Consider the following 25,642-nt stretch of genomic DNA (forward strand, 5'->3'; position numbering starts at 1 on the left):
AAGTCACTTGTTCACGGAGGGAGCACTAGTAAATAAAAAGGACTTCTTCAGAGTTGAGATTACTTTATTGTGTGTCTGTGTCATACACTCATACTGTAGACTGTAGTTGAGGAGCAACTGAGCAAGGGACTAGAGGAGTTTAGCTCTCGCCGGTAAAATTCCCCACTTGCTTGAACCCTTGTTCCCAAAATCCAAGTTGATATTCCCCAAATCCATAGCCAACAAAGAATCGCACGGCGACGATCAAGTAGAAGAAGCGCGATGCCGTCCGCCGGGACTTTCCCCTTGTCCGCCCTTCTCCTCCTCCTTGTCCTCTCGGCCGAGGCGCAGCCGGTGGAAGGCCTCATGCCGGCCGGCAACGCCACCGCGACGGAAGCAGCAGAGATGTGCGCCGTCTTCCACGGCGGGCTGGTGGACCAGGCGCCCGTCGCCGTGTTCCTCGACGACGCCCTGCTGCTGCCGTCGGCGTCGGGCTTGGCGCCTCCACCGGCGCCATGGCGGGCGCCTTCGCCGCCGACGCCGCCGCCAATACTGACGGACACGCTCGCGACTACGCCTGGTGCCGCGCCTGCGCGTAAAAAGGGCTTGAGCTGGCGAGCCAAGACATGGGTCCTCGCCGTCGCGATGTTGATCTTCCTGTTCCTATCCAGGTAACCCACCAACTCCATACTTTTCTTTAGCCCCTTGGTTCATTCCTACTACGCGTGGGTGGCGATGTGCAAGTCGATTACAACGAATTGCAAACCGAACACTACTCAGGCCCGAAGCGTTCCCAGCATCGCGCATCGACGGCAGTGGAGCCGATTCGCCGCTCGACGGCGACGGCGGCGGCGAGTTCTTCTACTGCGCCATCTGCATGGAGACGGTTGCCGACATCCTCAAGTTCAGTGTCACCTCTTGCGGCCACGAGTTCTGCTTCAACTGCGTCGCCCAGTACGTCGCCGCGAAGCTGGGCGAGAACGCCGCGCGCGTAGACTGCCCTGACCCTGGCTGCGGTGGCGCGGGCGCCGTCGACCCGGAGAGCTGCCGCGGCATCGTCTCCCCAGATCTCCTCGACAAGTGGGGTTTCCTGCTCTGCGAGTCCGCGTTCGGTGCCGATAACAAGGTGTACTGCCCGTACAGGGAGTGCTCGGCGCCTCTTCTCGCAGATGATGGCGGGGAGGCGATCGCGCAGGCGGAGTGCCCGCACTGCCACCGCCTCTTCTGCGCCCGCTGCGCCGTGCCGTGGCACGCCGGCGTCGAGTGCAGGGAGTTCCAGCAGCTCGGGCAGGACGAGCGCGGACGCGACGATCTCTTGCTCCGCCGGCTCGCCGGCCGCCAGAGGTGGCAGCGCTGCCCCAAGTGCCACATGTACGTGGAGAAATCGGAAGGGTGCAATTACATCAAATGCAGGTGCTGTTACTTAGTTTCTATTCTTCCTGGCAAATCGTGATCTGGTCATGAATTGTTGGTTCATAACCCTCTGTGGCTTATTTGGTTCTTCAACCTTTGCTTGTAGGTGTGGATACAGCTTCTGCTACAGATGTGCATCCAAGGTGTCTGCGATAACCCATTACTGCAACAAGTGCAAGCGCTAGCCATCTGTTTGGTTTGGTTTGGTTCAGATAGACCTCACCACCAAAGCTACCCAGTATTACTTAATTGCTAACCGACTACTAATACTGCCATGTTATCTCTAGCGAAAACTGAAAATCTAGGCTTGAGACGATCATCTGGATGTAGAGAACCAGTACGAGCTAGAACCACGACTGCGCTTCGCTGCGCTGGTAATGCATTTTTCACATGTGTGAATCCAAGTTGCTGTTATTCAAAGTGCATTCACAAGGTAAGCACTCTCTTGGTTTACTGAAGCAGCAAAATAGAATCCCAGCCCAACAGGTAGCCAATACAGGAACATGACAGACAGCTTAACACATCTTGAATGCTGTAAGGTGATCTCACATGACCCTTAATTTGCTCCCACCATGATCCAGCCATCTTTAACCAGCTTCAACCCAAGCACTTGTTGTTCATTAATTCTAGCTGAAATCTTGTTAAGTTGTTGGGTTGCATTGGCTTACACATGATGGCTCCTAGACAGATAAAACGTAAACATCGGCTGAAACAACAGAAAAGAACTAAACACTGCAATGCAATATGTGTAAACCAAATAAATCCATCATTTGCATATCATGTGAAAGAACGGACCAATACTATATATGAATGCAACACTCGGAGATTCACTGCCAGATGCATAACTATGCATACTTACACTCAGAAGAACAAATTATAATTTCTGAACAATGATTAGGCAACCACTTCTACTATGGATATACCTCAATTTTCTATACATAAGGAAGATGCCATTTTTGTGGACTTATTTTCTTATCCTTCTAGTGCTCTTCTAAACACTTCATAACACTTCTCTCGGGTGGAAAACACCTCATTCGTCTACTTTTGTTCATATATTTTAGTCATATTGATTATTCTATCATTTCATCTCCAAAGAACTGATAGAATTTATTGCAAAATTTGGAATACAATATCTTTCCATTATTTCCTCTAAAAATTACGGCTCTCTATTGTTGTTTTCGTTTGCCACGTACCGTGCATTTATTTGTTCATTCAGTTATGTGGATAATGCTTTGATTTGTTACCTTTGAATATATGTCCTCTTTTTAGTATGGCCATAATAAGGATTTTAAAGCGTGAATTTCTTAAACATGGACTACTCCTGTTTTATCCAGGTCTTATTTACTCAAGAATGTATTGCAATGCTACTAGTGTTCACTATTTTCTGATAAACATGGATTAGTCCAGAAAATATCATACTATCCGCTTATTTATTTCACCTAGAAGTAGAGAAGCTTAGAAATTACCATCTCCAAGAACAACCATTATGTAACTTTACATATACATGCTCTTGCTTTTTCACCATTTAATTAGTTACACAACATGCTAGAAATGCAAAGAGAATATGTCACATAGGCAATATGGAGCACGAAACAAACTATAGGCTTTCGGTGTTGTCTTCAGGTCCTTACTTCACACATCAGGTGTTCTACATGGTAGCATAACTTCTCTCTTTAGTTTTATTCAGATTTATGTGGAGAGTCTGTTGTCAGCAGTGAGATGTTTACTGAATGCCAGGTTTGTTGCAATCCACTTGACCTGTTTGATTAGCTAATAATTTTGGGCTAAGGGTTCTCTATATCTCTGAACTGAGGTCCAGTCAAAGGGGGAATATAGGTAATTAATCGTGTTAGTAGTACAAAGCTGCATATTTCTTGTATCCCTTCCATTTGGGTGAGTTTCTCGGACCAATACTATATATGAATGCAACATTCGGAGATTCACTGGCAGATGCATAGTTACACTCAGAAGAACAAATTATCATTTCTGAACAATGATTAGGCAACCACTTTTACTGTGGATATACCTCAATTTTCTATACATAAGGAAGATGCCATTTTTGTGGACTTATTTTCTTATTCTTTCAGTGCTCTTCTAAACACTTCATAACACTTCTCTCGAGTGGAAAACACCTCATTCGTCTACTTTTGTTCATATATTTTAGTCATATTGATTATTCTATCATTTCTATCTGAGCCGGTAATGCATTTTTCACATGTGTGAATCCAAGTTGCTGTTATTCAAAGTACATTCAGAAGGTAAGCACTCTCTTGGTTTATTGAAGCAGCAAAATAGAGTTAATGTGCAAAGCCCAATAGGTAGCAAATACATATAACACGATAGACAGTTAACACATCTTGATTGCCGCAAGGTGATCTCATATGACCCTTTGCTCCCACCATGATCCAACCATCTTTAACCAGCTTCTACTTCAGGACATATATATAGATGATGAATCAAGATGAAACCCAACCACATGCTGTCCATTAATTCTAGCTGAAAATCTTGCTAAGTCGTTGGGTTGCATTGGATTACACATGATGGCTCCTAGACAGATAAAACGTAAGCATAGGCTGAAACAGCAGATAATGCAATATGTATAACCAAACACTACAATAATGCAATCTGTATAAACCAAATAAATGCATCATTTGCATATCATGCAAAAGAACGGACCAATACTATATATGGATGCAAAATAGGGAGATTCACTGCCAGATGCATATGTATGCATAGTTACACTCATAAGAACAAATTATAAATTTCTGAACAATGATTAGGCTACCACTTGTACTGTGGATATACCTCAATTTTCTATACATAAGGAAGATGCCATTTTTTGTGGACTTATTGTTTTGTAAGCTGCATATTTCTTGTATCCCTTCCATTTGGGTGAGTTTCTTGCTATGTAACTGTCCTATGTTACTTCTGCCATTCGAAGTTCAATATAATAGTTTCTTGTATGTCTAATTCTTTACTTAATGAAATGCTCACTATATATATTCAGAAACACAACAGATTTATGTAAGGAGCTCTTTTACGGTGATTGGCATGGAACTTTGGTTCCGTCTAATCGGATATTGGTTCCGTCTAATCTAATTTCTCGTGACCGTTGATTATATCTGTGATAAATTTCTTGTAAGTTCTACAATGCAACAACAATTATAAACGGACGTTTTAATCAGCGTTCTAAATAGAAAAAAAAATCAGAGTCAGATCAAAATCAAGATCCGATTGAAAGGAATCCCCGATAGAAAGAGAGCACGGAAGCGGACTCTGCTCGCTTCCCACGAGCGCCCGCCGCAGCCGCCGCCGACGCCGCCCCGCAGACGCCGCCTCCCCGCAGCCGCAGCCGCCGCCCCTCCCCCCCGTCGCGTGGGATCACGGCCCCGACCTCTCCGTCGCCGCCCCCCTCTCCTCCGTCGCAGCCCGTCGGCCCATCGCGGGGACTCACGGCCCCGGCCTCTCCGTCGAACCCCCTCTCCTCCGTCGCGGCCGCGAGCCGCCGCTCCTCCACCCGTCGCGGGGCCCTGGCATGTCCATCGCAGCCGCGAGCCGCCACCGCCCTCCCTCCGTCGCGGGGATCGCTTGGAGATTCACGGACCCGTCCCCTCCGTAGCGGGAATCGGCTGGACTGCTGGAGCGTCGCTGGGATCGCTGGGAGCATCCAACCCCTACCTGACGAGTCCATGTTGCCTCCTTCAATCGCTTTTGTGGCCGTCGGTAAGCTCCGATTCATAAAAAATAATACTGCATCACGACTAGCATATTGCTTGTTCTTCGCTATGGAACCACATTATTAACTACAACACTAAGATTTGAACACAAAGTGCCATCATGTTTGTTTTTCTTTTCGTTGCCTGGAGATTCAGTTAGAATGTGAATTTACTTAGGAGCTCGATTATATTCTGAAAAATTGTAGATAGTTGAATATTTCTTCTCTTGATTCTTGCGGACATATGAATTGAAGGCTGGAGCTAGAGTCTGAGACCGTTGTTGCTTGTTGATGCTACGCAGCAGTTGTCTATTTTTATGTATATTGCTCAACTCGTAATGTCTATGGATACCCCGTGAGTTGTGCAACTGTACTTGGACATCCATTGTATCTTCATAGCATAATGTTTGTTTGTACTACAACTTCTTAAAGATATATCAGTTTTCATTTTACTCACAGGCTCAAATAAAACATTTTAGTAGCCATGAAGTCTACTTGTTCACATCTCTGACTTATTTTTACACATAGCAAGGTTTCTCTCTAGCCAATACTGCTTGTAGCTTAATCACGAAGGATGCGGACAACATTCAGTGAACTAACTATAGAAAAATAATTTGTTTATGTTATAATCAGATTGCTCGTCAGAGCAAACAGCGAACGGGGTAGAGCAGATATTTGTCATTTTAGTTGGTTCAATCTAGTTCCATTAAGTTTGAATCTGCATCACAGCTATGCACTAGCACTGCCATATTACGTTCTTGCACATGTTTCAATTTTTGTATGCTATAGCCTAAAATTCTTGAAAGTTTTAGTCCTTTGCACTACTTCAGCTTACTAAAGTATGCATTGACTGGCGATATATGCAGAAAGAATCTGAAGTATGCATTCTTCATCTTCAAGTTGCTACTGCATTTTCCGGAGTCACTTTGTATATTTCAAGTCTGAATGATTCATCTTACGTGACTCATCTGAGCTGCCTATATCTCTATGTTCTTCATGTTCAAATTGTTACTGCATTTTATTAGACACATCAACTTTTTTTTTTGAGAGCAACCACATATTTCATTAATCGAAAATCAAGTTACATGAAGCAACACATGTGGAAACTAACAGACAAACCGGGATAAAATGATTATCCTGAATTTGCAGATAAAATCCTAAAAGATCGAGAAATACAAAACGATCCCTAGGGTTTCCTGCAACCACCGTAGCCACCGGCCGCCGTCCAATTCCAACGCCGCCGAGACGAACGCAAGAAGAGACGCCGAGCCTCCACCATTGCAAGATCCAAAAGAGCACCATCGCCAACGAGGCTTTGTGAGTCGATGAACAGGCCTGCTGTAAGCAGCGAGGCACATGTCGCTGTGGCACGTCGACCGGGGGACTTCCCCGTGCCGTCTTGGACCAAGATACGCCGCCTCCCATCGACGAAGTCGGAGAAGAACGGCATATCCACCACCTCCGGACCAACATATTCGCTCCAGAAGAACCACCTCGCCCCGGCCCCGAGCGCCGTCGTGGAAAACGACAAACGCCAGTGACACATCGAGAAACAGATCTCGCCAGATCTGAAGAACGGCGAGAAGACCAAGCTGCCGACCTGAAAGATCGAGAAGCACATGTTGCCAACAACTCCGAGACGCCGCCGTGAAGGTCGCCGCCGGTGTGGGAGTGGAGTTGAGGCAGATTTATTTGCCCGGGCGCCGCTCCCACCACCCCAACGACGCACCACAGCAGACAAGCCCAAACTACAAAACGGAGGAGGAACGAGGTCCCCTCCCCCTCCTGCCGCCGGAGCGGCAAGCGGAGGGAGAGGGGCCCAGAGCATACATGGATCTCTCGCGGCCACTGTTTCTTTTGGGGAATTAACCACACAAAATAGAAAATCACATGTAGTACTTGAGAAGAAGATCGGCAGTTTGTATGGCATGCGTACCTGGTTACCCACGGCCTGCCGGAAACCGACGGACGGAGACGACCCCTCCGACAGTCTCGGAGCATGGCGGCCTCCTCTCCTCTCCTCTCCTCGACGAGCAAGAGTCAAAGTCTAAGTCACACGCGACGCACGCGTTAGAAGCATTACATCTCTTATTTATAGATAGGGATGGAGGACAAGGTGTTTACCGTTCAAAACTGAGCGCCAAAAATTTCATCTCACCTCTAGTTTTGTTCAGCGGGAAGCAGGAAGATGAAATGTCTGTTGGCTCCCCGGACGGATTAGATGGGCACTCCCACAGATCAGTGACGTGGCAGAGACCCCATAATTACAACAGTTAGAATACTATTAACAGCTAATTAATTATTCTATATGGGGGTGATGAAATCTTAGGCACATAATAGCTGGCGTCTCGGTTTCTTTCTACGTCTGCATGTCTTCCCACACAATCTCGTAGAACGAGATCATAACCTGCACATTTCGGAGTATGAATAGAAGATATGATGACCATTTTTTGTATTATCTCACAAAGTCGAATTGAAGCTAGAAGGAATCATAACCTCACTCTTTTTTCGGAAATTTCACATGCTCCAGTAAATCATGGCTTTTTTAAATTGCTTCCAGACTTCTTCTAGTACGTACGATACTTCCCTTATTTCTAGCAACACTGCCACCGCGACGACACTGCATCATCAACGACGTGCCAAAGATGGAGAGGTAGAAAAGGAGGTATGCAGTCACAAGTGCCAAGTGTATTCCCCGCATCATCGAGATGGCTAGCTCAGTCGGGTCTCGGATGCGCGCGCCTCCGGTAGTACCGTCTTTCTACAGAAGATGAGTGTGTACACTACAATCGTAAGCTCACATCAAATCTATGCTACCACCGGAATCAATAGTTGATTATTTTTCATGCACGGTAGTTGTGCTGGTGGCGGCACCAAATCCTCGCCGGAGTCGGGCCGGACCCAGCGAGGTTGGCAGAAAGGAGTAGCAGTGGCAGCATGGCCTGTCAATTCCTTGTATCAGTAGTAGGCTGTGTTTGTTTGGGCTTCTGCTTCTGCTTTTGGGCTCCAAAAGCAGAAGCCCAAACAAACACCTAGAGATTGAAAAGCGCTGGCAAGAAGCGCTGGAAGAAAATGAACTACGAACTGCTGCGAGCCCGGAAGCGGCCTCGGACCTGCTTCCCGAGCTTTTTCTGCTTCCCGAGTTAGCGTGGACGAAAATGACCTCAATACTTCAGCATATTTACAAAATTTATGCCACCCGTTATAAACCGATCAGCCTAGTGTCTTCTTTCGAACCGAACCGTCCCCCCCCCCACCCCTCGCGCTCCATCCTCCTCCCCATCCCGAGCCGGGCGAGGCTACGGTTTCCGCCGCCGCCACGTTCGCACGGCCCGGCGCCCGAGCTCGGACCCCCTCTCCGTTCCCGGCCTCGTCCGACTCCCGTCCTCGGCGGAGCTCGTCGTCCTCGGCGGATCTCGTCCCCAAATCGACTGCCGTCCTCGGCAGATCTCGTCCCCAAATCGACTGCCAGCGACTGGAGACGTTCGAGGCGCCGCCAGCGATTGGAGGTGTTCGAGGCGGAAGGAGGAGCTCGTCCCCGTCCTCACCACCGCCCCAGGACTCGTCTCCAGCTCGGTTCCCGTCCCCGTTTCCGGCCGCCATCGCCAGTAGTGCCCGCCGCCGCCGCCCCAGGACTTGGCCGCCGGCGAATGCAGGTGTTGGAGGCTCCGCCGTCCCCTGTGAGATTCCCCGGTGACATGCTGCTCCGATCTCCGACACCTGCTGCAGCACCCTCCGATCCCCTGTCTTTTTTTTATTGTCATGAGATGTACATGTTTATGGCAAATCTGTGAGCTGATGCCATGTTTAGTGCTCAAATCTTTCAGTTGATGTCATGTTTTGTGCTCAAATCTTTCAGTTGATGTCATGTTTAGTGCTCAAATCTGTGAGATAAATTGGCAGACATGTGGTATTTTAAATTGTTCTAATCATGCGATTTAAATTTCCCCTCCTGTACTGTATATGGTTGCTGCCAGTGCCAGTTTCAGCAAATTTTTGGATTATAACCTACTTTCATAATTTTGTTTAAAATATTGGACTAAGATTTAACCAAAATTACGCTGATACAAAATTGTTTTAGCCAAAAGAAATGTGAACTCAGCTAAACATCATAATTCAACATGTATACAACATTTTAAGCACTTAGGGACATTTTCGACATTTCACTCCTAAAATCAACAGCAGCAGCTACAAAAAGTTATCATACCAAACATCAAATCTCTACTTTCAACAGCTGCTTCTCACAGCTGCTTTTTCACAGCCCAACAGCTACAGCTGCTTTTCAAAAGCTGCAGCCCAAACAAACAGACCCATAGGGGAATATGCAGCTGCCGAGCCAGGCATTAGACTTCACATTGGCAAATTAATGATAAAAAGTAGTACATGTAAAAATCTAAAGTAAATCCATACAGTGTCCATTATATTGAATTGTCAATATTTGAGAACAGATTAGCATGTATCTTGGGAATATGCATGAGATTTACAAGCCACAAACAGAGAAAGATGAATAGCAAGCAGGAAGTTCCCATATTGGGCGGAACAGATCTACTAATTCTTTTATTCCAGTTAGTAAGAGGGATCTTGAACTAAGAAAGAAATAGACCTAGCAGCTAAAAGAGGGTATCCTGAGCAATTGCAAGAATGGGGTTCATTGATATTCCTGGTAAAGTAGATGCTATCGCACGTACAGTCATACTCAATTCGATGGAATTGTTTGATCTTGAAGGGGATCTTCTATAATTTCGCACATATCTGATGTTTGCTTGATAATAATGGATATGGAGGAATTAAAGAAACAGAAATTGGCACCGAACCATACTGTCGGCGGGATCAGTAAACAAATTTGCAACATGTGCAACCAGCTGCTCGACACCATCAGGAGAATCTTACGAAAGATCAGCAACATCAAACCCTGTGAAGACAAAACCATGTCAGCACGCCTATCAAAACAAAATAGCTGTTTCAAAAGGAGTTACTCAATATATCGAACATATAAATAGGAAATTCACATATTATAGAACATGCATGTAGTAGACGGGAATCCGCCAAAAATTTCCACTGCCTCGTAGGCGCGATAGATTATATTTGTGAGATAGGAAGTTTCTATTCATAGCAAGGAACATAATAATATCGACTTTGTGAAAGAAAAGATAAATCTAGAAAAACCATTCCTGTAAAAACATGCCACGAGCAGGAAAAGCCGGAGTATTTGCGTAAGAAAATATAGTGTTTCTATGGATAAAGGGATTTCATCAGTTAAAACTTAAAATAGATAAATTTGTAAGATTAAACTTAGGCCTCAATGGCATAATATCAGCTCCTGACATAAGTTTGTATTGATGAATCATCAGGTGCAACCATCTAGTACTAGTACCTTGCCCTCAAAAGCTTGCATGAATGCATATATGCATCTTTGACCTGAATATGCATGCAGATCACAACCATTACTCGGATTAGGCCTTGAACCATCCTCGTGAACATCAGCTTCTTTGAACCATCAGCTCTGACCTGAAATGCATGCAGATCATGTCAAGACGGCAGTTGCTTTCTAACAAGGATAATCTGAAGCAGGCAACAGGTAGAAGCTGCTGAAGAAGCATTCGTTAGGAGTTTCGGTTTTACTACTTATCTGGAAAAAAAAAATTCAGAGATATTGGAAAACCAAACGACTAGTGCTTGCAAGAGTTAGTGCGACAGTTTTACATTTGACCGTTGAACCTCTACCTACTGAACAAACTGATATATTTGTAAGAAAAATCCGAATTACCTTCAGTTACCTGAGGATTCAATGCATACTTTAATTATCATCAGTTACTTGAGGATTCAATGGAACAAAGCATACTAAACCATCGAGCCCAAATTAACCAATTAAAGATGTTTCTCCATCTAAGAAACTAAAAGATGTCTACTCAAGTAGTAGCACATCAAATACATGCATTATGCACATAACACCTGGAACTCAAGCTTAACTAATGCTGCAACGGCATCGCAGCATGCTACCTCGCAACCTTCCACGGATCCACATCTTGTTGCTCCTGGAAGCTAGTTTGGAAGACATGGGTGACGCCGAAGGTTAAGTTCTTCCACTGGCTTGCAAACCTCGACAGGTGTTGGACTGCGGAGCGCCTGGCACGACACGGTCTGCCACATCACCCTCGATGCCTCCTCTGCGACCAGGCGCCCGAATCCATGCAACACCTCATGCTCCACTGCCCCTTCGCCCGGCAGGTTTGGCACGAGGTGCTTGCTTGGCTCAGGATGACCACCAGGGCTCCGGAACATGAACCCACCCTGATGGATTGGTTGCGCCGGGCTCATCAGGAAACGCCAATGCCACTTCGCAAAGCCTGGCATCGACGGCCCTGCTCATCCCGTGGATGGTTTGGAAGCATAGAAACACTAGCGTCTTCGAAGGAGCCCAGCCCTCCATGCCGCTATTGCTGCAGAACATCAAGGAGGAGCTATGCATCTGGGCTAGGGCAGGTGCCCAGGGTTTACGTGTTGTCCTACCTCCCAATTGGGATGTGCACTGATTTTTCTGGTTTCCTAACCTGTAACCTGCCTCCTAGGAGGATGTAAACGATTTCCTATCTTTTCAATGCAATGAAACGCAAAGGTCCTTTGCGTTTTCTCGAAAAAAAAACTAATGCTGCAATCATATTGCCCAATCTAGCCAAACATAACAAGCCATTTTTATGAGGAAAATAATTGATTATTATACAATCAGAAGGTTAAATGCAAAATACTTCTGCCAAAGTTTCTTGACCACTGCTAGAAAGAAAGTAAAACAAAGTTCACTTACACAAAAAAGAAGGGAAATGCTAGGCCAGAACAAGCAAAGACCAACAAATCCATTAGCAACTCGAGCATTGGACTTGAACATGTGCTCTTGAGTCAAAACTGCTAAGAGATGAGGCAAAAAATACTTCGGGATTGTAAAATGTGATAACATGGGGATGCAACACAGTTTTACCGACCATGGTCTGATTTATTAATACATGTATAGAGCGGTATACTGAAGATCATCTACTTTCTTCCTAATAAGTGAATGCACAACAGGACACAAGGATCAACTGAACTATTGCAATCTTCCATGCTTCAATGTCAACATGCTCAATACACATAATCACAGTAGAAGTAATCTACTGTAGGCACATCACGTATTCACGTCACATTAGAAATTTTGCCACTACCAGGAATAAAGCAGCATAGAGAGAAACTGTTCTCACCTGTGCAGCAAGGGAAGATATCTGGTTGTGGAAACACCACAAGCGAAGAAATTCCTAAGGTCTTCTATTAGCACTTCCAGGTTGTTATGAGCCAATATGAGCTTCTGAAGCTCCACTCCCTGAAAATAATCAATGCTTGGTTACCTAGAAAGTACAAAGGCTACAATTAACTACAAAAGATGTACTTAAATGACTCTGCCTTGTCACAGGAAATTTCAAGCACACCATGAAATACCACAAAACTTAAATAAGGACAGCGACTGAGCACGTTCCACTCAGCTCTGTCTTCCTTTTCTTCAACATATCCTATATGTACACAATGTATCAACAATATACTAACGACATGTAGGTAATATAGCTATAACACATAGGGAATATGCAGCTGCCGAGCCAGGCATTAGACTTCACATTGGCAAATTAATGATAAAAAGTGTACATGTAAAAACTCTAAAGTAAATCCATACAGTGTCCATTATATTGAATTGTCAATATTTGAGAACAGATTAGCATGTATCTTGGGAATATGCATGAGCTTTGCAAGCCACAAACAGAGAAAGATTAATAGCAAGCAGGAAGTCTCTTCCATATCTGATGTTTGCTTGATAATAATGGATATGGAGGAATTAAAGAAACAGAAATTGGCACCGAACCATACTGTCGGCGGGATCAGTGAACAAATTTGCGTAAGGAACATGATAATATCGACTTTGTGAAAGAAAATATAAATCTAGAAAAACCATTCCTGTAAAAACATACCACGAGCAGGAAAAGCCAGAGTATTTGCGTAAGCGTTCATTTACATCAAACCAAGTTATCTACGGAAAGCAATATTACTACGCGCAACAGGATGTCTAAAATACATTAAGTGCACAAGGAGAAGAACTTAAACAGATTTTCCATGCAATAAAGCTGACAAAATAAAGCAACGAAAAATAAGAACAATAGCCTGCAATTTTTGGTAAGAACTAGAAAGTTTACATGCTTAAACAGATTACTTATCATTGAGAGCTTATTTTTCTCACAAAATAGCAAAATAGAAGAACATTCTTAGATGAAAGCTAACAAGACACCAACCTGTCAAGTAGCAATTTTCAAAGAAATTATGCCAGCCTAATACTACATCCATCCCAAAGCTTAAGGGTTATATTATTTTTTTAAAGTCAATCTATGTCAAGTTTGACTAAATTTTAACCAAAAATCATTAACATGTAAAATACAAAGTCAATATCATTAGATAGATAATGAAATATATTTTAGACACATACCAAAGCCAGTAAATCTTCATTATAACTAACAAGAATATCGCAACTTGCAAAATCATATCCGAGAAATGCTTGACATATGAATAAATAATCTAGGACAATATACTTGGTGTTTTACTTAAGGAGCTGCAACAGTTCAAGGCACAAAATTAGTGGCAAACAAGATAGCATTCCTGGTAAAAAGATTGATGCATGAATAGTGCAACAATCCACACATCATGCTTCCAAAAAATAAGTTGGCTTAATCTAAATAATAACACGACGGCCTGCTCAATTTGGCAGAAGCCAGCTATCGCAGCCCACATATATTTGACCTAATTTTTTTTTATCAAGCACATAATTTGAATCAATGAGATACACAGTAGGAGAATACCATTGTCCAGCAGCAGCTCACTTGAGTGAATTCAACCCCCCTGTAAATATAACTAACGCATCAGATTGCAATAATTGTGCGTCTAAAGGATCAACAAAGAAATCCATCAATAGGATTCTGAAGGAGTATATACTACAAGGAATGAGCATACAAATTCACAGCAATGTATTCATGGAACCAATGAACTAGATAAGTCTAGATTAATACTACACGACAACACAGTGACTACTAAGTGAAAATTATAATACTACACATGGGTTTTCTTGCAGTAGGTCCTTCAACAAACAAGTGTTTTCTGAATTTTGACAAATGGAATATGACTCACATGCATTGAGAAGTTAAATGTTATTAACTCTACTACATGTCGAAGACCTTGGTAGGCAGCACCAAAACCAATGCCAGTAAAACCAGCGTGAACAGAACAAAGCATATAAGTACTTGAAAATGATCACACAAATTTGGCAACTTACGAGAAGACAACTATATTAACTTCAAGGGTTTCAGTGTACAAACTCCGTGATTGGTGTATCAAGAACCGCATCAAATGAAAGAGTAACATGATAACTTGAAGGAAACGATATAACTCAGATGTTACACAAAACTCTACAATTTTCGCAAGCACAATTAACAAGCATACGTACATGAAGGATTTTCGCCCAAACCTATACAGGGAGAAGCAAACCTCTGAAAGTTTGAAAACCTTGCATGCACTCACTGAATTGCTAGCGGATAACTTTCATATGTAAACATGCAATGCCAATGGTATAGGCAGGACTTAAAAATTCCAAGAAAATATAGTGTTTCTAAAGATAAAGGGATTTCATCAGTTAAAACTTAAAATAGATAAATTATACAATCAGAAGGTTAAATGCAAAATACTTCTGCCAAAGTTTCTTGACCACTTCTAGAAAGATGAGCAAAACAAAGTTCACTTACACAAAAAAGAAGGGAAATGCTAGGCCAGAACAAGCAAAGACCAACAAATCCATTAGCAACTCGAGCATTGGAGTTGAACATGTGCTCTTGAGTCAAAACTGCTAAGAGATAAGAACAAAATACTTCGGGATTGTAAAATGTGATAACATGGGGACGCAACACAGTTGTACCGACCATGGCTTGATTTATTAATACATGTATAGAGCGGTATACTGAAGATCATCTACTTTCTTCCTGATAAGTGAATGCACAACAGGGCACAAGGATCAACTGAACTATTGCAATCTTCCATGCTTCAATGTCAACATGCTCAATACACATCATCACAGTAGAAGTAATCTACTGTAGGCACATCACGTCACATTAGAAATTTTGCCACTACCAGGAATAAAGCAGCATAGAGAGAAATTGTTCTCACCTGTGCAGCTATCTGGTTGTGGCTTATGAAACACCACAAGCGAAGAAATTCCCGAAGGTCTTCTATTAGCACTTCCAGGTTGTTATGAGCCAATATGAGCTTCTGAAGCTCCACTCCCTAAAAATTAATCAATGCTTGGTTACCTAGAAAGTACAAAGGCTACAAATAACTACAAAAGATGTACAAAGGCTACTACGGCATAGCAGCTAAAAAGAATATTGAGTAATAAGGCTAATATAATACAGAATGTGAGAAAAGCAGCAGATTTATAAGACCTGACACATACAATCAACTTAAAAACCACGTAAAATAAATGTTTGTGAAACAGTTGAATCCCAACTTGACACGTGCATCTCAGTCACAATGAATATCACTTCCTAGCTACAATCTGGGAGCCAATTGCAAACCAAAACACAATCCAAGACAAACGGCAGATAATAGCAGATAGCAGTTCACACTAATTTACTGCCTACGAGTTGTTAAAAAAACACGATCCAGGACAAACGGCAGATAATAGCAATTCACACTAATTTACTGCCTACGAATTGCATAACAAAACTTCTCAACACGAGCAAAATAATACATCTACTGCCTACACATTCTACAAAGATACGAACTTTTAGCAAAATTACATTAAGGGGGAATGGAGACCTCGCCAAAAGCAGCATCAGCTCAAAGTGGTGGCCAGAGTTGTGGCCGGAAGTAGAACTCAGGGGTGTGGTCACCGGAAGACGCCGGAGGCAGCAACTCCGGTCGTATGGCTAGCAGCAACACCCTTGGAAGGCAACCACCAGCTCGTCCTGCTTCCCCGTGGCCATCCTTGCATCACGGCAAGCTCCTCCCGCCAGTCATATTCACACGCCATCACCGGCAGTAGGGCATTGATCTATGGCTGTGGGTGGTAGTGGGACCTTGGAGATGGGGTGGAAGGCAGCTGGCCAACCAGCCCGCTAGTGCTGGAAACCCCAAACTGGGCGGGTTGCTTGGGCCTCCTTGCGCTTCAGCATCCCTGAAGTCCCGGTTCAACTTCCGGAGGAGAATGAAGCAGTATTTCCCCTGGACAACCTCGTAGAGTTTGTCGGCATCGGTCAGGAAGCCACTGAGGATGTCCATCACAAGTATGTCGTTCAGACAAGCACACCATAACCGATCAAAAGAATCTTGCCATAGTGGGATGCAAACAGGTTACAAGAAAGCACTAGCCTTTCCTCGCCGAAGAGATATTTTAACATCTCCATAGGGAGGCACCCATGCTGTTAGTCAAACCAAGTAAATAGATCAGAAAAGATGGTTACTAGTTGACTAGAGAAAACATTTAACTACAACAGAGCCCACACAGCGTGATTTGACATGGCATACCTCATCCACAGGATGCTTTCCCCATTCCCCAGGTCGGTAACCAAAAGTTAGCACCAAGAGGAATTGGAGCATTCAGACCAGGAATCTCCAGCAAAGGATAATAGGGTGGAGAATCCTATCTCTGCAAAATTATTTTATGTCAGTTCACAGATGGCCAGTAAGAAAATGAACAGTCAACCAGAAGAACAGCCGCATGGATATTCTCTTTAAAATGAACTATACCTGCATGTTTATAAGCCATGAATGTGGCGCACCATCAGGCATGCAAAGAGCCTCTTTAAGTTCTCGGGACAGCGTACCTAGCTTCATTTCGCAAAGTTTGACCTGTTGAGTGCATAGATTGCATAGAATTGTGCTTAGTCAGGCAGATTCGAAAACAAGGACATCTCCATTACAGACATCAAGAATAGAACAAAGCAAAAGTACCTCAGACTCTCTCCCTTTGTAGTACAGGTCACCATGACTAGACAATTTTGGTTTAGTTTGATATTTGAAGAAGGCGTCATACAAAAGCTGCACACACAAAATTTTGGTTTAGTTTGACCATTCCTTTCATGCATATGAATCATGCCAGAAGACGACACAGACCTGAAATTTGAACATATGAAACAAAAAAATCTTATCATCATTTAAAGACACTTTCACATGAACAATGTCACTTATTCTGTTTGCCAGTTTATGTGAGTGCTTTCCAGCTATCCATTAATAGACAAAGCAATAGGATGCATGACAGTGGCCCAACTAAAAACAACCTGTTGATTAAAGTAGTGTGTATGGATAAAAGGTGGCTTCATCTTATTTCAGGTCTATTCGGTTATTTGGTAAGAAAGTACAAGATTTCCCGATGTATCAAAACAGCAGCATGCAAGGCAACCTTGAGAGCGCTAAGCATGAACCTGGACGGAGACTCGCTTTTTGCCGTAGATGGACTCCCCAGCTAGGGACCATGTTCTTGGCGGCCTCCTTGCCCTTGGCGAAGAAGACACGAGTGTGTTTGTGATCACGACGACCAACTTCACCCTGCTACTGCCCGTGTCATGGTCCATGGCCACAGACGCCCTCAACGTGCGTGCTGCTGAACCACCAACAGACGGATGTGTTCCTTTTAAGCACGCCATCTAGACCTATCCAATTAAAAATAAACCTGAGATAAGTGTCAATTTTTCAGCAGCATAACAGTTGGATCCTGACAATAATCTCTGATACCTAATCAGTAAGCAATTGGTCATTACAGGTCACACATCTTCAAAGCTAATTATCCACTACATCGCGATGAGAGCAACACAACACAGGGAGCAATTATTTTTTGCATACTTTCAGCAAAAGTTACTCCAGAAGCTTAATTCTTTGTAACGGGGATTAACTCTTAATTTATTTTACTTTCAAAATGGAGGCTATCTTAACGATGTCCCTCATCATTGAATCTAAGAAGCTTGTAATAAGTCTAGCGCTTGATAGCATGACACACTATATGGACTGGCTGTAAGCATTTCAGTGTGTATGGTATGTTTACAGCTAGTCCAAAGGGTAACAAGAGGCATAAATATTCAAAACATAGCAGTTTGAAAACTTTTCCAGTTTGTTACTTTCACCCATTCTTTGTCGTCTGAGTCCAACTGCATACAATACAATTTATTAGATGACTAAAAATGCTTCTACACATTTGTCCAGAAGAATTGACGGCAAAAACAAGCCAGTTGATGACTATGTCACCTACACCACTGAACCGATTTACTACCAGGTAGGACACACAACAGATTAACAACCATGATTCTCAACTCCTAGCACATTCGGTGTGGAAAAAAAAGATCTACTTATTATTTATTTATTTTTTTGTTGCAAGAATGCAGGGTGGATGAGAGGGGCCTCACCAGCAGGAGCCTGTCGTGGAGGTGGCGGCCGGCAGCAGCTTGGGGAGGAGCTCCGCATCGAGTTAGGCAACAACGGAAGCTGCGAGCAGGCGACCGGCAGCAGCTCCTTCACGCCTACCAGGCTGCGTCGCCGCTGTCACGGACGCGCCTCCGTGGTAATCCCCGCCTGACACCAACACGCGAGGAGCTGAAACCTGGCCTTGGCTGCCTCGTCGTGCCTCCCTCGTTCTGGGGTGTACCGGGAAGGAGGGGGACTGGGGCGCAGCTGGTCCGGCTGTCATGATCGCAGTTGTGACACCGGCGGGGAGGAATCCAGTTTGGCTAGGGCTTCTGGTGGGGGCGACGATTTGGCGGTTCCACGGGGTTTACTAGAGAGAGGAGTAGCCGGAGATGTGGTCGGCGGTGCGAGGAGCCGCCGGAGCCGGCCGGGATCAACCGGCGGCGGGAGGGGATGCGGGCTGTGGGTGGGAGGGGAAAGGATACGAGATGAGAGGGAGGCGACGTTTGGTGTGACTGGCCAAATTTTGAGAGGGAGGTGAGGTGAGGTTTGGTTTGGATCGCATATTGGCTCGGTCGATGGGTTGAGTCTTTTCCTTGCCTAAATCAGTCCTCATCAAATTCTCCCCCTCCGCTTGCATTGTTCCAACCAATGGATACACTTGTGGCTTGCATGTGTTTCCAAAAGATAAATGTTAAGCATTGCATGTACCTAGCTAGCTCCATCTGCAACTAAGAAACATTTGTCTACCACAACATGCATTTGATCACGCCTCTACCATAACACGTTATGTTCTGCAACATGGGAATGCATCACCCGCACCATGTATATTGCGGACGTTGATTGTTGCGCTTTTTCATGTGGGAGAGAGCTTTCAAAATTACAACAGTGTTGTTTACGGTAAGGTATGTCGAGTGGATCCCATCGAGGTGCAACGAGTTTGGGGATATCACATATGAATGATTATAGGGTATATATAGGAGCTAACACCTAGATGTATCTAGTGGACCAACTTCCGATTGGAGAAGAGCCCGAAATGGTGGCCTCGCGGGCATGCAATGGAGCGAGGGTGTTGTCGGCAGCCGTACATAAAATGCATAGGCGTGCGCCCTTTGCCGCAGGTCCTCAGCAAGAAGGCGGAGCACCGCGGCCATGGGAAGGGGTGGGGGGGGGGGGAGGGGGGGGGGGAGACCGAGAGCGGCAATGCGTGGGTTTGGGGAAGGTGTTGCGTCGAGAAGAGAGGAACGATTATGGTAGGTTTGGGAAATACTTCGTCTCCCTCATTTGTTTGTGGACCAGCAGTTGTCGCTTTGCCCAAAACGGGTTTTCTTTTTGTGTGCTCAAGTCCAAACTCTATGGGGGATATATTCGGTTCCATTCTTAATTCTACTCGGTGTTCCGGAAGCTGATCCCATTTTGCTGTCTTCTGGTAAGTCCACGTCACCCCTTTTATCTTAATCTCTGCGGTGGTGAATCCCGAAGAGCGTCCTCGCCCCTGGCTTCTGCGCCTGCCGCCTTCGATCGCTGGTCGCTCTCCCCATCTACAACATTTCTTTATGGGCTGCTCCTTCGTGGCCTGTCCATACATAATTGGGCTGGACGAGACCATAAATGGCCTGGACGAGTCCCCGCTGCATTCGCTCGCTCTTTCTCGAGTCCTTTTTCCTCCTGGTCCGTTCGTGTTCCCTGATGGTGTTCAGCGCCGCCGCCGCGACGTACGACTTCATGGTACAAATTCTTCTGCTGCGACCTATGCCCTCCTCTCCACAAATGCTTGTGAAACCGTCCTATGGTGCCCAGCATTCATCAGCCATGATTGCCCTACAAATACACTAGAAACTTCTAGGTGGAACTAACCAGGCGCCTCCTTCATGTATAAAAAGCTCACCGCATTGCCCTGTGTATCCGTCTGACCGTGTTCCTATCTGGCACTGGTCTTCACTTTGGTAGTTGTACGCTCCAAATTTTGCTTCTCTCTTTCTTTTTATCCCCCCACTCATGTTTATTAATCTGTTAGATTATTGCTCTTCCGCTCTAAAGCTGGTCGATGTTTTGCCTCCCCTGATTTTGCAGGATTTTCGTTGGATTTTACGTGCTACTCACTCCAGGCCTACAGATATTTCTACGAAGGTTTCCTGTTCATTGTCAGGTTGTCCTCCAGAGGCCAAATAGGCGCACATGGCTAGGAAGGTTTCCTGTTCATTTTCAGGTTGATTGGATCATCATTTTTATTCAAGCGTTCACGACTGATGGGAATAAGATCTGCTTGCAGCTTGCTGGCATTTGGGCGAGTGCGTGCATCATCTTAATGCTAGGATTGAGGTTGCAGATGGAAGATCATTGCATGGGGTTCACATTAACTAATTTGAAGTTGCGTGAGTGCGCATGTCATTCTTTTTGCTGGTAAACAAACTAGCTAGCCATGCCACCATATTGTGTATGTGATTTACTGTTCTTTGTTTTTTTGTTATACTATGTGGTCATAAAGCATTTTAAGTACTGAATATCTTCATCTGTATTAGCAGCGCCTGAAGCTATTGAAGGCTTCAGATCATTTTGTTAGTTGTTTAGCACATGAGGAGATATACGTGTTAAGTAAGTTTGTATTAAGCATGTAGTATGTCACACATCACTTGATGAGTTATATTTATCATCGTATCTTGACTGGTATACTCTATCTTGCGTAGTGATTAAAAGGTACCAATCTTTTAAATAGACAGTGTGTTGTATAAAACAATATGACATTTTAATATTTTAATTGTTCATATTGCAGTTTAACACTGTATATCAATCCGTGTGAGTGAAATATCTTCAACGATATGTTGTGTGGTCCTGTCGTCTCTATATCTTGCTGAATTCATATGGTCTACAACATTCTATTTTAGCACCGATGATTTTATAGTTCACTCAGCGATACATAGTTTTATATGAACGCCGGATATTTACATATGACAAACTGATTACTACTGCAGATTTCAGAAATTGTTGTTTATACGTTACAACTATGCATTTTTTTCACTTGCACTACCTGTTGTATGTATGCATCTTTATTTTTTACGGGCAGCTTCTAATCAATATGAACTTTTTTTTGTGCATATTTTGTATTGAAAATATCAGAAGTAATGTGTTAACTGTTTATTGTGAACCTTCCTTCTCCGTATAACTAATGTCAAAATTGAGTCAAGTCGTTTTAAACATTTTTGAAAGGTTCTTTAGAGAAGTTCATCGCTATTTATCTATTATTATTCTTTTTTTTGGGAATGATTCACTTTATATCTACACAATTTTTAAAACATATCTTGGTGATTTCCTTACTTTCCTTTGAGGGAATGTTTTCCTATTTTATTTGCACATAAATTCTCAAATTATTTAAACTTATTTACCGCGGCAACGCGCGGGGTATCATCTAGTTTCGTTTGGTACTTAGCCCGTTAACTTCTATCCTAATTTTTCATAATTAAAGCGTTGGTACTTGCTATCTGTTGCATGCAAGAGTACCAGCTATTCATTGGCCAAAAAGGGTGGCTATAAAGGATTTCATTTGAGCTCTCTCATTTAATGCCACACTTCTCCATGCCCAACTGGGAGGATTTAATCATGCACACACGGGCCGAGTTAATGATGCATGCATGCGTGAGGGGAAGAAACGAGGGGTTTTGCTGGAGGATACGGCGGTTAATTACAGCAGAAATAATGAAGCTTACTTTTGGTTGCGCTGAACGAAAAGTACTTCCTCTATTTTCAAAAAAAATACATCTACAAATAGACACATAGACCAAGAAGAGACTAGACTTTGCTCCACAACCTAAAGCAGGAAAGAAGCATCCACATACGTACATCTGAGATGCCACCATTGAGAGAAGCCGAAGTAAATGAATATTGTTGCATGCAGTAATTAAGGTAGGAACCGGTTATGTGCATCACTTGACGCACAGGCCGGGGGTTCCCATTTCGAAAAGAAAAAATCGGTTAGATTTTTTTTTTTGACAGATGAACAAATAGATTTTATCGTTCGGACAGCAAACGACAGTGTATTAAAAAAACATAATAACACTTGTGGAATTCTTCAAGCCGATGTGAGACAAAAAAAATCATGGGGTCACGTTGATTCCACGCGTTCTCTTGGTATTTCACGGTGTCGGTGATGCCACAACCAAAGTCGCCACCATCCTCGATGTTGCCTCGTAGGTGCCACTCTCTTGCGCCGGCTCCAAAAACCGTGATCTGCCACCTGCAGTCGTGGTGGAGCCTCCTCCTGCTAGGTCTAGGTCGGTGCCAAGTGTCAAGCCCGACCGGCAAGCATGACGATGATGGTATAAATTTTATTTATCAACGTAGCTAGCACGATAAAGAGAGGGAAAGAAACAAGTAGATACGATTCGCGCACAAGCAAAAGGACAAAGGTATCCACGTGTGATGAGATAACATATATAGTGGGTGAGGCCCATAGGTGTGTTGCCCATGTGGGTTGAACAACCTAGGAGTATAGGATGGTGCAATGTCGAACGAGGAGTTCCCACGATGCCACTACCCACTTGTTGTGTTGTACAAAAACCTCTAGACCGGGAGTCGGGAGGGGAGATTATCAGATGACATCCAATACAATAAATCTTGTAGGCCGTAGCAACCAAGAAGGCAAGGGCACAATAGCAATCGGTTGTTACTTGAAGTCCAACAGCGAGGAGGTGCAAATACCGAGTCCACAAGGCGCACGTCTAGCACATGCATGTCTTTGTCTTGTACTTTTTATTTATTTCTTTATGCGAAAATGTAGACATACGCCTTACAAAATGACAGCTTATTTTCCGCCTAAGGTTAATGCATTACCACGAGAAAGAGGTTGGTGTGATGGGAAAGGACCTAGAAGTCATGTAAGATAAGAGCATCTTTAACAGAGAACGAAGGAACCGAAAAACGTGAATTCAGTCTTCCGAAATCGTGGGGAGGAAGATTTTGCAGCCGATATAGAACAGAACCCGTAAACACGAACTGAAAAAACGCATTTCAAATGTCCCGGGGAAATTCATCGATGATCATATATATAGATGGTATTTGATGCTCCGAGTGAGCATCAAAAGTTACATAATTGTTAGTGCAAACCTAATTACATAGTAGACCTAACCACACGGACTAATTTGGAGCAAAAGATGGCCCGATTGGCCTCTGCGCGCGGCGGTACCGGTGCTTGCGGAGTGTCGAGGTGGAGGACGGCGTCGACGCGGGTGAAGAGCTTCACTCCTTGTCGTCAAGTTCGACTATGTCGAGCTTGACACGGTGGACGCGCTCCTCCCGGCATGCTGCCTCGTACTTACGCACTTGGCGGACGGCGTCCGCCTCCTCCCGGTGGAAGCGAGTGCGGGCCTCCGCCGCCGAGATCGCCGCCACCTATGCGACCACGGCATCCCCTCGTCGGAGTCGTGCACGTAATCGCCCGCGGAGAATGTGGGCTCCCGGCGGGGACGAGCTCCTCCTCGTCGGAGCTATCGTACACGGGTGGGCGGCTCGAACAGCCGGACGACGAGCCCCCACCGTCGTTGATGTACTTGGCGAGCTTCCCTGGGGGCGTGAGCCCCCAGTTCATCCATCGGCGGGCGCTGCACTTGCGCGCGTCCTCCTAACGATTGAACTTCCGGCGTTCCACCTATGTGCGGAACACGGGGGGCCGCGGCGGCGAGTCCCCGCCGCCCAATCCCGCACCACGCCCTGCAGAGCCACCACGCGAGGCCAATGCGTCGCAGAGCTGGGGCGAAGGTGGGCTGCTGCGAGCTGGATTGCTTGAAAACCGAAGTCCCCTCTGCGGCCCGTTTTAATACGGGGCGGCCCCCGAATTCGTTTTACGGCCGCGATTTCGGGCTCCGTTCTGGGCCTCTTTCGGTCTGAACCAGTATTGTCGCCGGAATTTTTCGGTTTTGGCCCATTTTTCAGTCACTGTTAGAGTTGCTCTAAGAATGAGTAGAGAGGGAAGAAACGGAAAAGTTGGGTACATTCAGCTGAGAGTGTGCAAAATAGGTGGTAAATTATCGCCGACTATCTAACATCTCCTCATTTTGTCGTCTCTCTGAAAACATCCTTTAGTTGTCTTGTGATCACTACTTATAAGATTCGTTTGTATTTTTATCCATTCAAGTATATATATTTTGGCTTTTACCTAGCATTGTTTATTTGCTTAATTAGACACGTAAGATGCTAATAACCAGAAAGTGATCATCAACACGTAGAAATTACACTACATCAGATACACACGTACGTGCACGCATCAGAAAGTCATCAACACGTAGAAAAAGATGTACTGTACTAGTACGTTGCACGCGTGCGTGCATCTGTTATTTGGAGAGAAGACAAACAAACAAAAAATGTACCTACTTGGTGAAGTATGAGCGGATCGATCGGGATAAAAGGACGGAGGGAGATGCGCACGTTAGATTATTTCTTCCCATTCCATTCGCAGTTTGTGAGATGAAATGGAATTGACGGCTAGTCGATCGATTTCGTCTCGCGGCTTTGCTTCATGTTCGCGTTTCTTTGTTTTGATTATACTAGTACGTAGTACGTAGTAGAAGTAGGTTTTTTGAGGGAATAATTAAAGAAGATGTTTGATTCGGCATTTAAAAGCCTAGACCAAGAACCAGACGATTGGTGTCGCGCGGCGTGCGAGAGGAGAAAAGAAGGCGATTTATTTACACCTTAATTGATTCGTCACCTAATAATAGCCTACACCAAGCAAACGCGAGCGAGCGAGCGGCTTGACTTCCGCGCGCTTCTTGGAGTGCTAATCGGTTGATGCTGCGTGCGTGAGAGGGGAACTTGATTCAGGGAGCAAAGTAATGGCAGTGTTGAATTGGCTGGTGCCAGCCTGGCGCGCGAGAGATAAAAAAGAAGCCACGGCACGCACGCGTGCGGTCGGTTCGTTCAGCAGATCGATTCCAACGCCTCCAACCGGCGCAACCACACGCACACGCATCGGGGTACCCGGGCCGCTGCCTCCATCATGACGGTGGCGGGTGCCAGAGCGTCACGTACTGCACGCGCGCGCCTGCGCATAAGAAGGGCTTGCGCTGGCGAGCCAAGACATGGGTCCTCGCCGTGGCG

The 25,642-nt window shown here is 44.7% G+C and overlaps 1 protein-coding gene across 1 annotated transcript; it reads left to right on the forward strand.

Annotated features, from left to right (window-relative positions):
- Positions 1-261: 261 nt before the first annotated feature.
- LOC124663247 (E3 ubiquitin-protein ligase RSL1-like) lies at positions 262-3,068 on the forward strand. Its single transcript, XM_047200969.1, has 3 exons — positions 262-650; positions 760-1,392; positions 1,499-3,068. The coding sequence occupies exons 1-3, from the start codon at positions 262-264 to the stop codon at positions 1,575-1,577; spliced, it is 1,101 nt and encodes a 366-aa protein (XP_047056925.1). The 3' UTR covers positions 1,578-3,068.
- Positions 3,069-25,642: the final 22,574 nt, after the last annotated feature.

Source organism: Lolium rigidum, chromosome 6 (genome assembly GCF_022539505.1).
Source record: "Lolium rigidum isolate FL_2022 chromosome 6, APGP_CSIRO_Lrig_0.1, whole genome shotgun sequence".
In the NCBI taxonomy this organism is placed as follows: Eukaryota; Viridiplantae; Streptophyta; class Magnoliopsida; order Poales; family Poaceae; genus Lolium; species Lolium rigidum.